This window comes from Gavia stellata, chromosome 1 (genome assembly GCF_030936135.1).
Source record: "Gavia stellata isolate bGavSte3 chromosome 1, bGavSte3.hap2, whole genome shotgun sequence".
Classification (NCBI taxonomy): domain Eukaryota; kingdom Metazoa; phylum Chordata; class Aves; order Gaviiformes; family Gaviidae; genus Gavia; species Gavia stellata.
The window spans coordinates 119,689,593-119,705,093 of NC_082594.1; the positions used below are offsets into that span (position 1 = coordinate 119,689,593).

Sequence of the window (15,501 nt, forward strand, 5' to 3'; positions counted from 1 at the left end):
TTCGGCATAAACTGATACAATTTTTAGCAGCTCAAGTCCCAAGCCATGAAGTGAAGCGTCCTGCATTTTCAGTATACCGTGTCTTATCTATCACCGTTGAAAATAATCCTTTGTGTAATTGTTGAATTTATGCACTGAAGTAGGCGTATTCTTCCATGCATTTGCCCCCAGGTTCCCTCTGGAAGGGAACTGGGCACTTGCTCTGGAAGGAGTCACGGTTTCTCTCCAGAGGTGCCCTGGACAATACGTTCCTCTCATACTACGGTAAGGGAGAGATTAAATAGCGTACATGGAGGCAACAGCAAAAAACCTCTCCCTCAGGAGGGTATTTACAATGCAGTTTGCGAGACCATCCTTTCTACCCTAAGGTACTTTGTAACACAACCAAGACTTTACATGCAACTCTGACATGCTGCAGAGAAACGAACACAAAAATTAATGTGATTATGGTGAAGTTTCCAGACAAAGGTCATTGCCCTGCTAATATTTTACCATCATATGGATTTTATTATTTCATAATATTTTCTAAAGCTTTGTTTATTTTCTCTTTCTGGTAGAGAGAAAGGTGGGTAAGGGCATGAAGTTATTTAAGGAGATAAATTATTATTTCACATATAATACAGTAAAGCATCTGACTATAAAAGCATGACAAAGGTCTGCATATTGTACAGCAGGCATGGTGATATTTTAGCTTTTAAAATTGAACAGCATGAGACTTGAAAGAGGTACCCAGTATAATTAAAAGCAAGAAAGCCATTAAAAAAGCAAAGTAAATGGTAACAACTAATTTTTTGTTTGTTTTCAGAAAATACAACCAAAGATAAATTCTTAGAAGAGAAATATTAATTACGTATAATTATTAAATTTATTTTCAAAGAACGCGTTTAATATAATTGAGAAGAAAATCCTTTGTCCTCTTTGCATGGATTAATGGGTTAAAATACATTCTTTCTGCTGTGCAAATGATGTGTTATACTGTGGGAGTTACACTAATGGGTAATTGATTCTGTCATCCATTAACTGGTAGGAACAAACTATTTATGCAAAAGATTAGTCTTGAATTTTATAGGATATGGTACAAAGAAAAGACCTAACAATGTAAAATCTCAAAAAAAAAAAATTCTGTTGCTTGTTTATGCTTGTTAGCAAGAAATATGCAGTGCAAGGAAAAGTACATAACTTATACTCTGTGTGTAACATTAACCCAAAGGCATTTCTGGTAACACACAAAAAATGCCGCTGGATCTTTCAAGTAAAGGGCAGCACACCAATGGGGCTATCCAAAACTTTCTATGACAAATCCACGTACTTTGAAACCAGGAGACAGTTGCCTGGTTTCTGTATAAACTCAGCCAATTGTATGACACATCAGAAGACTGAAATTAGAGTAAGAAGTTACGTCTTTCAAAATATTAAGAGAGCATCTTCTTGCCTTGCACACCCACAGTGAGAAAGCCCCAAGCGCAGGGGCTCTCATTCCGTTGGAAACGTGTCCATAATAAGAAGCATATGCTCTGAAGCAACACGGTGCACTTTTAAAAGAACGTTCTGCATTCATTTATCAAAGCACAGCCGTTTATACATGATAACAACTTGTGTCAACAGTGTTGCCGAAATTTATTACACTAACAGGCTACAAATTGCTGTAAATTATTAGTAAACTAAGCAGAACATGTGCGCTGGTTATTAAGACTACTGCCTACAGCGTGCCCAGGAGGCCGGTGTAGCCAGAAAAGGCAGAACAGAAGTCGATGTGAAGCAGGGGAGCAACTCTGCATCGAAGCAAAGGACTGAACTCTTGTCTGGTGGGTGCACCTCCTTCATACTGCCGGTGGGTTGTCCCACTGGCAAACCACAGCCCCCCCAGCTTGAGAACTCATACCAAACAGTCCTGTTATAGGGATCATGACAATTACAGTTATTAGAAGTTGCTTCAGAAGATCTGCTTAGCATGAAAAGCTAGATCATTGCTAAGGGCCACCTGTCAAAAAGAATTTGGTTAACGAAGAAAAGGCCGTATCGCCTGTTTATCGTGTGTTACCTGTACTGAGATTGATCCAGCAAACGCTCCACAGGCTCCCTACTGACTGTACATAAACTAATGCTTTTGAGTGTGATTTAATAGCGATCATTGAAAATTATGAACACTTGCTAATTTGTTATTACAGTATATTGGTTTGTTTTAAAAAACCAACAAACCCCACAACCTTCTTGTCCTTCTATCACCCCACAGAATGTTAAAGAAAAAATTATTATCTTTACTTGCATTTGCACCACATAACGTTACTCGGTAAAAGGAATCCAAATAGTTCCCGAGTTTTCTCAACTCCTGTATTTAAGCTATCTGGAGAGGGTGTTGTATCCCTGAGGCTTTTATTGACTTCAGCTGGGAATATTCAGAGCTTGCTCTCTCATACTTAACTGCGATAGGCAGCTGGCACTCCCAGCCCCCCCGAAACAGGCAGCAGTCTGCTGTGCATACAGCTGAGTAGCAAACTTACTAATAGTCCCTTATACAGAATACAGACAGAATTAGTAATGCACATTCAAAAGCAATGCACAAATTCCTGCATGCACAGCAACTGAATTATTTTCTCAAGTGCCACAGAAATACAAAATGTAATAAAATAGATTTTAGCTCAGCTGTGTACAAGACTGATGCTGGTGTTTCAAGTAATTTTGAGACTGCAAATGTTATTCTCAGTGTACAAAGTGCATGTCATCAAAAAGCAGGAGATAACTCAGATTTACACAGGCAGATCTGGCAGTCGTTCCCTAATGGGACTGTGAGACCTAAGCTGAAGAATAACTTCTTTGTTATTGAAATCAGCAAAATAGACTTTCATGAATCACACCTAGAGAAAGCATTATTATTGTAATTATGTCTTTTCATAGCATACAGGGTTTTACATACCTTTCACTAGTTATTTTTAGACACATTCTTGTGGGTTTTTTATTTCACATAATTTGTTGCAGTAAGCGATGAAATTCTTTCATGCCTGTCTCTGTTTGTGAAACGTTGAATCACGCAATTTTAAAAACAAGATTCCTTAAAAACAATAAAACCATCTACTTAACAACAAAGTATTTGGTATGCTTCTATGGAGATAAACTGGAAATGTCCTCAGCACATTCCAAGCAGTTCACTGAAATGGCAAAGAGCTATTTCGCTGGCATAGTCCTCTAGGATAAACTAGGAAACATCCTACCAATTTTTTCCACTCCCCTGAAAAATCTCAGAGCATTCCTGAATTTTTTTTAGGAATACCTGATATGAAAGCTTATTGATCTCCCACCTTGTAACTACTGCAGGACTTTGATCATTAAATTTATCACCTTATGCTGCAGTGGAAATTTAGAAAGTCTCTGAACTCACATCTTAGAGAACAAGTCCGTTTTCGTACTTCATGCAACCTCTCTTTTCTACTACTATTTCTGTCTTTCCACCTCAAGGTGGAGGACAATCAGCAGCACAAGCAATGAGAGCCAGAACTTGCCTAAATAAGGCAGCATCACCAGCACCAAATCCCACCGGCTGCTCACAAGGAGAAGAGCATGCAGGATCTGAGTGGCTTCGAGGAGGGTACCATGGCTGCCATGGGAAAGCGGGATAGGAGCTCTAAGACCGACACCACCGTTCAGGAAGGCCTGTTACAACTTGCTGTTATCTTAACCAAAGTGGAGCTGGAGAGGGTTCTTCAAATACGTTACTTTTCCAGGAAGATACCGAGCATGGATGGAGTTTTCAGTTACAGTTTTTTCTCAAAACGAGAAGGTGATTTGTTATCATAAACATAGACAAAAACATGCTTAAAAGAAAAAGCCCACAACAAATCCACCCAAGGGCAGGTTTAGAAAATGTCTATCAGTAAAAATATAAATATTAACAAAGAAATAGAATCAATTTTACTACTGAGAGCTTAAAGCCCCAAGATTTTTTTTTGAGATTTTCACTAAGAGGTATAAATTCTAGAGGATCAGGATCTTTAAAACGCCTCATACTGGTACATACTGAATATCACACGGAGTATTTTCCCTGCATGAAAACCAAGTAGGAAAAAGTTTGGGCTTATTTGTTAATATACTAGTATCAGTTGCTGTAGCCAGGTAGGCTGTTCATTAGTTTGAGCTAATGATAAAATCTAGCGATTTAGTTGAAAGCAGAACATATTGCTTCAGCGCAATTAGGAAACCTTAGGACATCAGACTCCACGACTCCTGACAGATTATCAGCAAGTGCCTCTTGGCCACTTTGTGGCAATTTGTAGCTCTGGAGTTTATTAAATCTGCCAGTTCATTACTGAGCTGCACTGTTCTTCAGAAACGCTCCTTTTTCTCCATGTTCTCTGTATTTTTTTCAAGCAGATCATTTTTATTTCCCAATTTTTCCCATCTCATTAACCTGGGGCACTGTTCTTAAGTTCTCGGCAGCCTGAGAGCAGCAAGACAGCCAAGGTCCTGCAGCTGCACAGTGGGCAATTGCCTCCAACACCATTCTTCACTGGATCCATCGGAGCGGGTGTAGCTGGTGCTTGCACATGGGTAATTTTTTTCCTGCTTTTGAGGAAACAGAATATACATTGCAAAAGCCAAGCTATGTGTTTCCGCTGTTATCTCTTGGGAAGGATATTTGGTACATATTAATAGGGTTATAACATGAACATTTCTGGAAGGGTTTGCAGAGCATAAACATGGATGATTCAATTTTGTATTTGCTTTTGCTCTTCCTTGAAAGAACAGAGAATCACAGAATAATTTAGGGTGGAAGGGACCTCCAGTGACACTTCCCATGCAAAACAGATGCCCCTGTCATATCTTACTTTTAGTGACGACTCCCTCTAATCGAATGATATTAGGGTGGTCAAACTGTCCCATGATGCTTGCTTCTCCCAGGAAGTCCCTCCTCTGTTTTTCTGTGTAGCCAACTTTCAGGGTTTTGATAGCCACTGAAATTTCCTTTTTAGAAGGCAGCTTTAGGCGCCCACTGCACACTTCTCCAAATTCCCCTAAAAAAGTAGAAAAATGACAAAAGGTGAAATGTAGTTATTTCACGGGGATTTAAGAAAGAAGACAGCATTCAGCAGAAGTCCCTGAAGCGTGATGTTTACTGGCGGGCTACAGACCAGAGCTCCAAAGGAGGCCTTCGGACAACTACTTAACATTTCCATGCTCGGGTTCTCCAGCTGTCAACTGGACAATGCCACTTATTTACGCTGCATATCCAGATGACTGCAGAGCAGAGGAATGCATAAACGTCACCAGAAAATTCCCTTTTTATTTCAGTTGATGCACTCTGAGACAATAGTAGGAGGGCTAACTGATTAATGCAGAAGTAGCAGAATAGTCATGCATCCTTGTGAACATTATACTCTTCATTTCTACCAGTGATAGTAGAGTCCCCACTTATTTTTCTTACTTCAATTAAAGTAGCAAGATAATTCATAACAGAAGAATTTATCTACAAAGCAGCAAAGAAAAAAGAAATCCATACAGGTTATCTTTGTTCTATCATTATTCAGATGGATCTAATCATGCAAATATATACTGTCACTATGGGACTACGGGACCTGAGAGTCCACCATGAATATCGTACCCACTGCATATCGTATGAGATCCCTAAACAGAAAATGGCAGTTATCACGGCATGTTTCCTTTCATACAACGTGGTTTATCCTTTGCTATGTAACATCCAAGAAGAGTGCACAGGGAAAATTATCTTAGCATTCAAATGAGCAAGTATTAAATATGTTGACAAATTGCTGGCAGAAATCATCTCACTTGAAAATTTCTGTATTTAACTGATGATTACATAAAGCGTATAAGGAAGTTTCAGTATCTTAAAAAGCATTTGATCAGCAACTGACTTTTGATTCCCAATTATCCAAACCCCCCATGTTAGATTTCAGATGATATAATAAACTGCACATACAACATCCCAGTTAAAATTAGAGTAGCAAATTTTTGTCTCCTGGTTTTAATGACAAAATAATTGAAATAATGAAAAATACAATACAAACAGAGCATGGATAAAAGATACAAGAAAAGCGATGGCAAGAATTTCCTTACATGATTACTAATATTTAAAGAAAAGGAAAACACTTTACTGAGCAGAGAAGAAAAGAAAGGTGTTCTGTTTTGTGGATTTCTTTTCTTGGAAAGAGGGATTATACTGCTTACATATGAGCTTTTCCCAACTTAATGCGTAATTAAACGTAGTGCAATAGCATTACTATGCCTCTAAAGAGCAAAGGCTTTCGGAGGTCATTTGCCCACAATGATTCTTTATCTCTGCAGCTGATTGTTTACATTAAGCAGCATCTGTGAAAACTAAAAATGACCAAAACCCACAGAAATAAGATATTTTTAATAGGCAAATTTAAATCATGTTGCTTTTCACAGATTTAATGTTCAGAAATGTGTGATGGATTGACAGCCCTTCACCATTGACTTCAGACGTGATACCACATGGGATACATTTCAGATGTTACATTCAGCCCATTTATCTGCAAATTGAAATTATTCTTTCATCAACTTGCCACCAATATGGCTTGCATTAGAGTCCGTGTCCCGCTTGTGGCACTGCAATTCAGGAATGATAAAGACAGTAATAACAATGACCAGAATCTTAAAAGTCAAGGCCGTGCGTTCACGTTCAAAGCTCAAGGAATTGATGTTATTTATACACAAGTAATGAGAAGAGAGAGGCATGACAATCGTTTTGGCTTATCAAAATTATCGTTATAAATAAGATGGACACCAACTCCGGTTTTTATACACCAGAGGCAAACCAAAGAATAGTTGCAAATTACAATAAAGGTCAGTTAGATCAGGAAAAAAATTCTAACAGTAAGGACACTTGGACAGTACAAAAGAATTTTTTTTAAGGAGGCTATAAACTCTTTTATCTTGGAGATTGTAAAGAATAAGCATCTGTTAAGAATGGTACCTAACAAGTTCTGGTTTAGGCACGACTTAATGACCTCTTGAGGTCACTTTTCAGCTTTATTTTCTAAGGTTTCTCTGTTAGACAGCCAATTTAACCAAAAAAACTGAACAAATGTGTCATAGGGCAATGACCTTTCTCTGTTGCTAACCCAGGCTAGATTTGAGTCAACAACACAGAAGCGAATGTCACCATATCTTATCACCAGCTGCTGAGCTGTTTCATCCTCTAGGCGTGATACTGTGCTATTAATGTAATAACAAAAAAAATTAAAAACAGGGTATATCTTTATATACATATATACTACTAAAATAGCGCTTACATTACATCCATTGTTTCTAACATTATTTGTGTTTCAGGCTGCCAAGACTGGCAGCAGGTCAGAAAATGAATTGTAAAACCTATAACCAGTAACTAATGGGTGTTGAGTTCTGTTCAGACTTCTTAATTAAAAATATTCAACCTCTGCAAGCCAAAATGACTAGTATACTTTACCAAAAGCAAACACTACTTCAGTTCAAATACTACCCCCAGCTCAATACTGTCAGAGCACCACAAAGAGGAAGACCAAAGCACATCTTGAAAACAGAAGGAAGGGAAAAAAGTGCTTGAAATATATCTCTTGTAATGTCCAGCTTCGTATTCCCCTTTCTCTATGTTTTAATGGTCCAAAAAGCTTAATAAGCTAACCTTTTAAAACTATTGTTCAGTTACTGTCAATGGAGACTATAGCTATGATTTCAGCAAGCAGTCCAGCAATCAAGCCTTCATTTCTGGCTGGAATCGTATAGCTGATATTTGTTTGACTTTTGGAAAGGAAAAGGTTATGGCTAATGTCCATCAACGCTGTCCCATTTAGCCATGGCTGCACAATTTAGAACTTGGGTGATTAATCGGATTCCACAAGTGCCTTGAGGCCAGTGGATGCTGCAAGAGACTAAAAGTTGGATCCTTCATAGCAATGGAGCTTACTGCTGTCCATGAATATAAAATGGGTTTACTTTGCTGGAAACCAGTTTTGCTGGAAAAAGCACACTAGGCAGCCCAACTACGTTAACCTTTGGTTCTTTCATATACAGGGCTGTATGGATGCTACATAAGACTATCTGGTCAACACCCATAATGACATGCAGTTATACTACGTCTTTTTCCTGCAAATCATTATTATATGGTCCTAGTAAGAAATGGACTGGATGTCATCAGATATTGTTCAGGAGGAATAAGGACTTTTGTTTGAGTTGGAAGGTGGAAAATCCGGCACTGATTTTAAGAGATGCGGTTGATGGCTTTTCATGCAAAGCCTTTCTGAAGTGTTTATTTTTAATTATGCTACACACATAAACATTGTATAACCTGCCCTGCAGACTGATATGTCTACTTACATGTGGAAAGTAAATAGATATTATTAGGAGGGCTGTTCACGATATAAAGATCTCTCTTCAGGAGATCTTAATTTCTTTTTAAGTAGGCTACTTAGTGCATCAGTGAACGGCATTTGCTGTGCATTTAGACCCAGGGGACAAGTAAAAGATGACTCTCTGAAATTAGCTGCTCTCTTTACTTTCCCGTGTTTTAAATCATGATTGTACTGCTGTGCACAGAACTCCCTCAGAGCTGGAGAGGCACCTAAGCTGAATGTTTCATAAACCTCGTGAACCTCAGCAACGTTCTACAAGCCCTCACTGAGACACTGCAAACCTTCACAGTAAGTTCAGGGACAGGTAGCCCCTAAATTTTAGAAATACTTTGATCAACAAGATGTTATGCTGCAAGTATGTTTAAACTTTGAAAGAAAAGCAAATACTTGCTCTCCTGTTCAGCAAAGCACATACTTAAATCTATCCCAAATCAAGAAAGTACTTGCTGCAGTATTATCTTGCTAGCCAATTGGATTTAAACTTCTTAAGTGGTTTGCTGAACTGGATCCATAAAAACAAGTGAGTTGTTTTAAAAGAAAGAATTACTGTAAGGAAAAAAATCTGAAAAAGACCTCAATTTTCTTATGCTTAGCCTCCCACTAAAATCCCTTGTGTTTTTCTTGAGGTTCTTTTGGAGAAGAGTATTTCCTTATTGCATTTGGGTATGTTTTCAAAGCTATGTAAGCTGCCCTCTATTCTCAGAGACTTTTGGCTAAAGCTGTGAAAAACTACTTAGAAAAGTACCTCAGAATATCAAGATTACTTGCCTGACTTGAAGATCTCATTACTTACGTCACACTTCAATGCAGTTAAATGAATCCCTTCTTCTCAAATCACTGTCTTTTTATAATTTCATTCACACTTGCATTTGTAAAGGAGAAGGGCAGGAAAAGACCAAGTCATTCACTCAAATAAGTCATTGACTCAAGTAAGAGACAGGAAATGCCTTTCTGCTTTTGGGGAGGAAAGAAGTGTTCTTGCAGAAGCAGCCTCACTCCGAATGCAAAAGCTACCATGTGCTGAATGTGACAGCAGTATAAAGTGATGCAACGAATGCATTTTGGAAGCTTCCAGAACTCTTATAGCCTAATTTTCATCTGTCCTTCCCTTCCTGGCTCTTCCTGTTGGCATCTCTGGCAACTGCTAAAAGGAAATGTTAACACCATATGTAATTCAGGCTACATGAATCTGAGTCACTGTCTCCAACAAATGGCTTTATTATATCTTGAGTCCAAGCTTCAACGCAGGGGACCTGCAGGAACCTACTGTCACTTTCACTGAAGTGGAGCAGAGCAAAGGGGCTTATTTTTAAACCACCTGACTCTTTTAAGACATAACCCTTTCTTGAAGCCTCTCAGAAAACTCTTCCTCCATTTTCAGAGGCCGTATTTGGCAAATTATGGTTTACCACTCATTCTCATGTGCATTCTGATTAAAAATAGGCCAGAACAATGAGCTATAAAATGACATATCACTGATTCTTATGAACTTGTTTTCTAGATTCTTATACTGCATACAGCCCAAGTTTAGAAAGCTTACATTTGTGAAGGAAGGCTCCTGAAAGTCTTGTAAGGAAACATACTGCTCTTGTACTTAGCTTTTCAGGAACCCCCTTCTCTACCCCCATATTAATTCTCTATTATGTGCAGCAAGCAGAGCTTTGCTGCCTCAACTGAAGATGACGGAGAACAGTGCACTCTTGTGGGGCAAAATTAAAACCAGCAAGGAACAAAAATTCTACCTTTGCAGAAAATAACCTAATTTCATACAAGCAGCTAAGTAGCTGCAGTAAGAGAGGATGAATACTGTTTCTTTTTACTGGGTGATTCAGGAGCTGCACTGAGTGCAGCAGCTTGGTTCTACATTTTTTTCCCCAATGAAAATCTTTTGTTGTGCACTAGGAGTCTGTCTCTCTCACATCTCATGGTTTAGATTCAAATAGTAAATTTAGAGAGAAGCAAAAAATCAATAATAAAAGAACTAGTAATTTTCAATGGATTAAAAATCAATAGTACTTCTCACAAATGCTTTAATTTAGCAAGAAAGCTAACACTTCATGATCTTCTGACTCAATGAGACAATCCGCCACTTCACTTCAAGGAGCAAGCACACATCCTATCAGGAACTACATGCTGCACTGCAACACGGACAACTCAGTGTGACGAGACTTTCTGTAATCTGGCTCCTCTGCTACAAAATCTGCTCATTTCGACAGTTTGTTTTCTGTAAACCCAACAATCTACAGCGTCTGTGTGGCTCAGACAATCAGTTAACAGACAGACAAGCCTTTCCTCCTAAATCGATAATTCAAATCCAAAGCAGTGACCAAAATCAATCCAATGACCAAAGGTCATTGCAGTCTGATGGATGCGTGGTGACTGGTATGAAATGAGTTTGTGGCTTCACTCAAGGCATAATAGTCAACAGTCCTTTTAAGGGAAAAAAAGAAAACATCTTCACAGTTGATACCATTTTCTGTGCTAACAGATTTCAAAGAGAAACACAGAAGTGAGGCTGAACTCTCTGTTCACTCAACAGTGCTGCATCCAAGTGTGGGCTGATGGGTGTCCTTTGAAAAACTGTCTTGCTATCTGCTTTCTTTGGGGAGAAAAATGTGCCCTTAACTTTTCATATGCACCAAAGTCAGCTGTAAATATGACCTACTAATTTCAAGACTTTAGAACGTTCTCTTCCCAGTCACAAGTATAAACCCAAAGATGTAAAACAGTATATACAGCAAAAAGCTATCTTTAGTTCAATATATCTGATGGTCATTACCTGCTCCAACTACTTTATCAATGGATATATTAGAAGCATCTAGTTCCTTGGCAAATTCATGCACAGCTTGATTGGGGTCCTCATATGTATGCGGATCTACGTAAGTTCTCAGGCCTGGGAGTTTTACTGTGTAAAAACAAATTCAGAGAGAAAATGTTACTTAGACTTAATTAATCCTTCTAAAGAAAGCTCATGAGACAATAGAAATCAAATCAATAGAAGAAAAGGGTACACTGCTTCTTCAAATCAAACTGCCTTTGACGGGTCTTCAGGAATCTTAGTATAGAATAAAACCAGAGACACTAATGTAGTTACTGAACAGAAGTCTGAAAACCGATTTTAAATATATCTGCACTTGCCATATTTAACTGCTTTTCAAATATTAAAATACTTACCCACCCCTCCCAGCTTGCTATGTTTAGATGCTGCCGTGTATTGTCCCTTTCAAGGTCACAACAAAGGGGCAAGGAACAAAATGTGTGATCCTACAGTCAACCTGAAAAGTTCTTTGGAATATTTTAAGGAGAGCACATTAACTCAAACTTTTTCTTTCCGAGTCCTCCAACAAGGTGCATAAGAAAAGAAAATTATACATGAACAAATGCACCTCTGCCTCAATCCCTCTGCTAGTACATACAAGGATGGCAGCCAGTTGTTTTTATTATTAAAATCTGGTTCTAGGGGTCAGTTACCCTCACATCCATGTTACTATTTTGTCCCCCCTTCCTGGCCAGGGATTGTTCTTTTTGGCCCGGGCAAGCACTAGTTTAAACAACTAAATGACTTTAAGGACAGTTTCAAGGTTTCCACATCTCTTCCTCCAGCAGGACTGGTGGTGGGAGGAACACATTATCACTCCCAACCTTCCTCTCAGGCAAAGATGCTGAAGGCAAAGCATTCCCCCTCCCCAGCTCAAGGCCCTACTTGTGCTTGTACCTGGTACCTTGTGTGCCTGCCTCTATATTCATTTTAGAACACAAAGATGTTTTGTTAACAAAAAGTGAAATAACTGTTACATCCAGCTTGAATTTTTCTGCTTCTGACACAAAACCTGCATTCCTGGACGTGTATTCTAGCTTTTCCTAACTGTACCAGTTGGTTGTGTAAAAGATACTGACTCCTCCTACAAACACTGCCTTAACCCACTCAGGAATATAACTTCCAGCTTGGCATTATTATACTTCATCAATTTGTTGACTGCTAGAATAGTTAAACCTTTTCTGCTGGGGTTACACAGATGGGAAAAAATACCTTTGGACCATTAGTTAGAGCACACCATTGTTTTGTCAAACAATCCCAAGTGTAAGGGGAAAAAAAAAATCAGTTTTATGGAGATTTATTGGCCTCAGAATTGACAAAGAAATGATAAAACTGGGTTCCCAAGCTAATTGCCTCGAAAACAATGCAAACTAAGAGCCATGCTCTTAACAAAAGGGCTGCGTGTGCGCGGCATTAAATGCCGACTGTGTTTCCTTCAAGAGCCTGATGATTACAGAATTACTTGCAAGTAAAACAAAAAGTAATTGGCTGTATATTGCTGTTGGTTAAAAATCTTATAAATGCTCCTTTCCGTCCATGCTGAATGTACATTACAGGCTCCCTCATACCCCAATAAAAATAACAATTAAAAGCTTCTGCACTGTGGGGTTTTTGGCTGCGGATTTTTAATGCTGACCCCAGAGGTTCCCAAGATCAGGTGATGGTGACCGCAAGGAGAATAATCCCTTCACACCAATAATTAAGGGCAGCCTGTATAGTAACTGGGTTCTGTCATGAAAAACAGATAATAAACACATGCACATGTGTTAAGCTGTACTACTTTACAGCTCATTCTGTGCAAACATAATAATTTACATTTTCATTTTAACAGCATGAATTGCCCTAAAGGTAGCAAAAAAATAAAAAGGGCCTAGCCAAAGCAGGCAAAGGGAGAGGATCTGAGGAGGTGAAACATTTTTGCTCCTTTGAAGTAATATTATAGGATTTGTAATAAGGCTGCAGGGAATAGTTCATGGCTGGAGCCTTTTTTAAAGTAATTCAGAATAAACTGACTGAAATAAACCAGCTGCTGTATTTAAGATGCTGAAAGTTTATGACAGCCATGGAAGTTACTTTATCCTTTTTTAGTTCATAGAAGCAATTTTCTTATTCTTTGAGAAAGACTATAATTTAGCAGAATGAAGTTTCAACAGCCACATACGTACATACATACGAATCCTAACAGATAATCTGCAAATTCAATAAATCATTTTCAAGAATTTCTAACAGAAATACGAGGTCCATGATCGGCTCTGTTCTTACTACACAGTGAATCAGCATGGCACTACTCAGAAAACAGTACATAAATATCTAAAGCCAAATTAAAAGCAATTTAATCCACAGGAATTTAACAGCACTGACATGTTTAAGAATAGTGATTGCAACTTTCCATTGTGTGGGAGTAAGGAGAGCAAATTCTGACCTGTTATTTGTCTGTGACACTTTTTTTACTGGCTGCTTTTATTTTATAACCTCATTAAATTTGGATGATGAAGCATTAATTCTATGGGCCACATGTAACCATTTAGGTTTTTTTGAGACTGGTTGGTTAGCAGTTGTTGGGCTGCACGAAGCAAACCCACAGTTTCAGCTTGTGTATCCCCTGACAGCGCAGGGCAAGGAGCACACGTGTTGTGGGTATGCATGCGCACAGCTCTCTGGAGATAAGGAGGGGCTTCAAACCTAAAATAATAATAATATGAACAGTCAGGGAACAGTTACTCCATTGTCATGGGGATTAGGAAGCATTTCTAATTTCCAACTACTGCAGGTAAATCCCTCATTAAAATGTTAATTCAATTATATTTGGTGGGGAGGCATCTGATTATGGTACCAAGAGCTCTTGCAGATGGTACAGCGCCACTGTTGTGTGCAAAAAACCCACGTACATTAACTAAGCAATAGAAATATATGGTTCAACTTGGTTTACATGGTGTAGCAGTGTATTTATCCGGAGCTGAAACAGTTTCAGAGACAAACTACTGCTTCTTATTAAAAACATGCTCATTAGAGACCAAGAATTCTGTGGGTGAAAAAAAGGAATTTCCCGTCTTGGTGTTTACAAAGGGCATTATCTTCGCTCTGTAAAGACGACGAGAAAAATCCAAAGTCTAGTGATAAAAAAAACCAAGAATCCCCCCCTACTCCTCATCAGGAATGTTAAGCTACCACCTTTCTCTGCCCTCAGCTTCTCCTGCTCCAAAACTAAATTATTTCTAGTTCAAAGAAGGTATGGATGGAGCTTTGACTGTGATCTAGTCTTCATGATCCACAGCTCCTCTGCTGTGGAAAAGTGCTGCAGGGTTATGCACATTGCAGAGAGGACTGAGGATCAGAGAGGAGCTGAAGTACTGCAGGACGATATTCCCCTTCAGCCACAGGCCACCGCAATCTACTTCTTCCTGGTAGCCAGGAATGTGCCCAGGCTCAGATAATCAACACTTCTTTCCCCTGAGCGTCTCCTAGATGGGATCTTGCTCCACGCTGTTCCTTTCACAGGGCAGTGCCAAACGACCCAGAGTAGCCATGAATAAAGTCAACGACCCAGAGTAGCCATGAATAAAGTCCCATTTAGCCTTATTAAAAATAGGTATGCAAACATCAGAAATAGATAGGCTTCGGGTTTGGCTTTTGAACACATTTCAGAATTAGCTCAGATTCCTCAGGATGAGCAAAATCTCACATCCTTAACTATATACAATTTTTGTGACACAAAGACAACATAAGTCAATATGAAATAGAAAGGTACTCTTTTTAGTTCTGGATGAGACCCAAAAAAAGCATAGACATATTCATTCTTGCAAGTGGGGCATCAGGACTTGAACAAAACACGTTTGAACAGAGCTGGATTAAGAAATCCCATTAATTTGTGAGACATTTGTTTAGTAGTTAATCTTAATTTAAGAAACTAGGCCAAATCACTTCTCATCCTATGCTTAGAATAATTCCTAACTAAAATATTAGTGGTTCAACTTCGTCAAGCAAGCAATTTTTACAGTCCCTTCAGTAGTCATCGAGACAGGTTTCATTGATTTTATATTTTGCTTTGGGAAAAAAAAGTCGTTTCTTAGACTTTATACAGCTGATAATGAGGAAGTTGAAGTTACACTCTGCATTTCAGTAATGCACAGCAGAATCCATATCATATTGCTAACCACACGCATTGTTTGAAGATAGACAGCGATGTTTTGCTCATTACTAACCTGAACATAGATGAAAGAATTTGAAACAATGAATAATTGTTTGGGGAAAATCTCCTTACCCACAAGAGAAGAGATAATTCTCTTCCCAATTTCACCTTGCTTTAAGTGAGGTATGACTTTT

The 15,501-nt window shown here is 38.6% G+C and overlaps 1 protein-coding gene across 1 annotated transcript in view; it reads right to left on the reverse strand.

Annotated features, from left to right (window-relative positions):
• The window catches only part of EPHA3 (EPH receptor A3), a 216,041-nt gene that overhangs the window by 33,935 nt on the left and 166,605 nt on the right, over positions 1 to 15,501 (reverse strand). Inside the window, exons 9-10 of the mRNA XM_059819050.1 lie at positions 11,140 to 11,265; positions 4,821 to 5,006 (exon numbers count right to left, since the gene is read on the reverse strand). Of these exons, the coding sequence (XP_059675033.1) occupies positions 4,821 to 5,006; positions 11,140 to 11,265 (312 nt within the window). The remainder of the gene's footprint in view (positions 1 to 4,820; positions 5,007 to 11,139; positions 11,266 to 15,501) is intronic.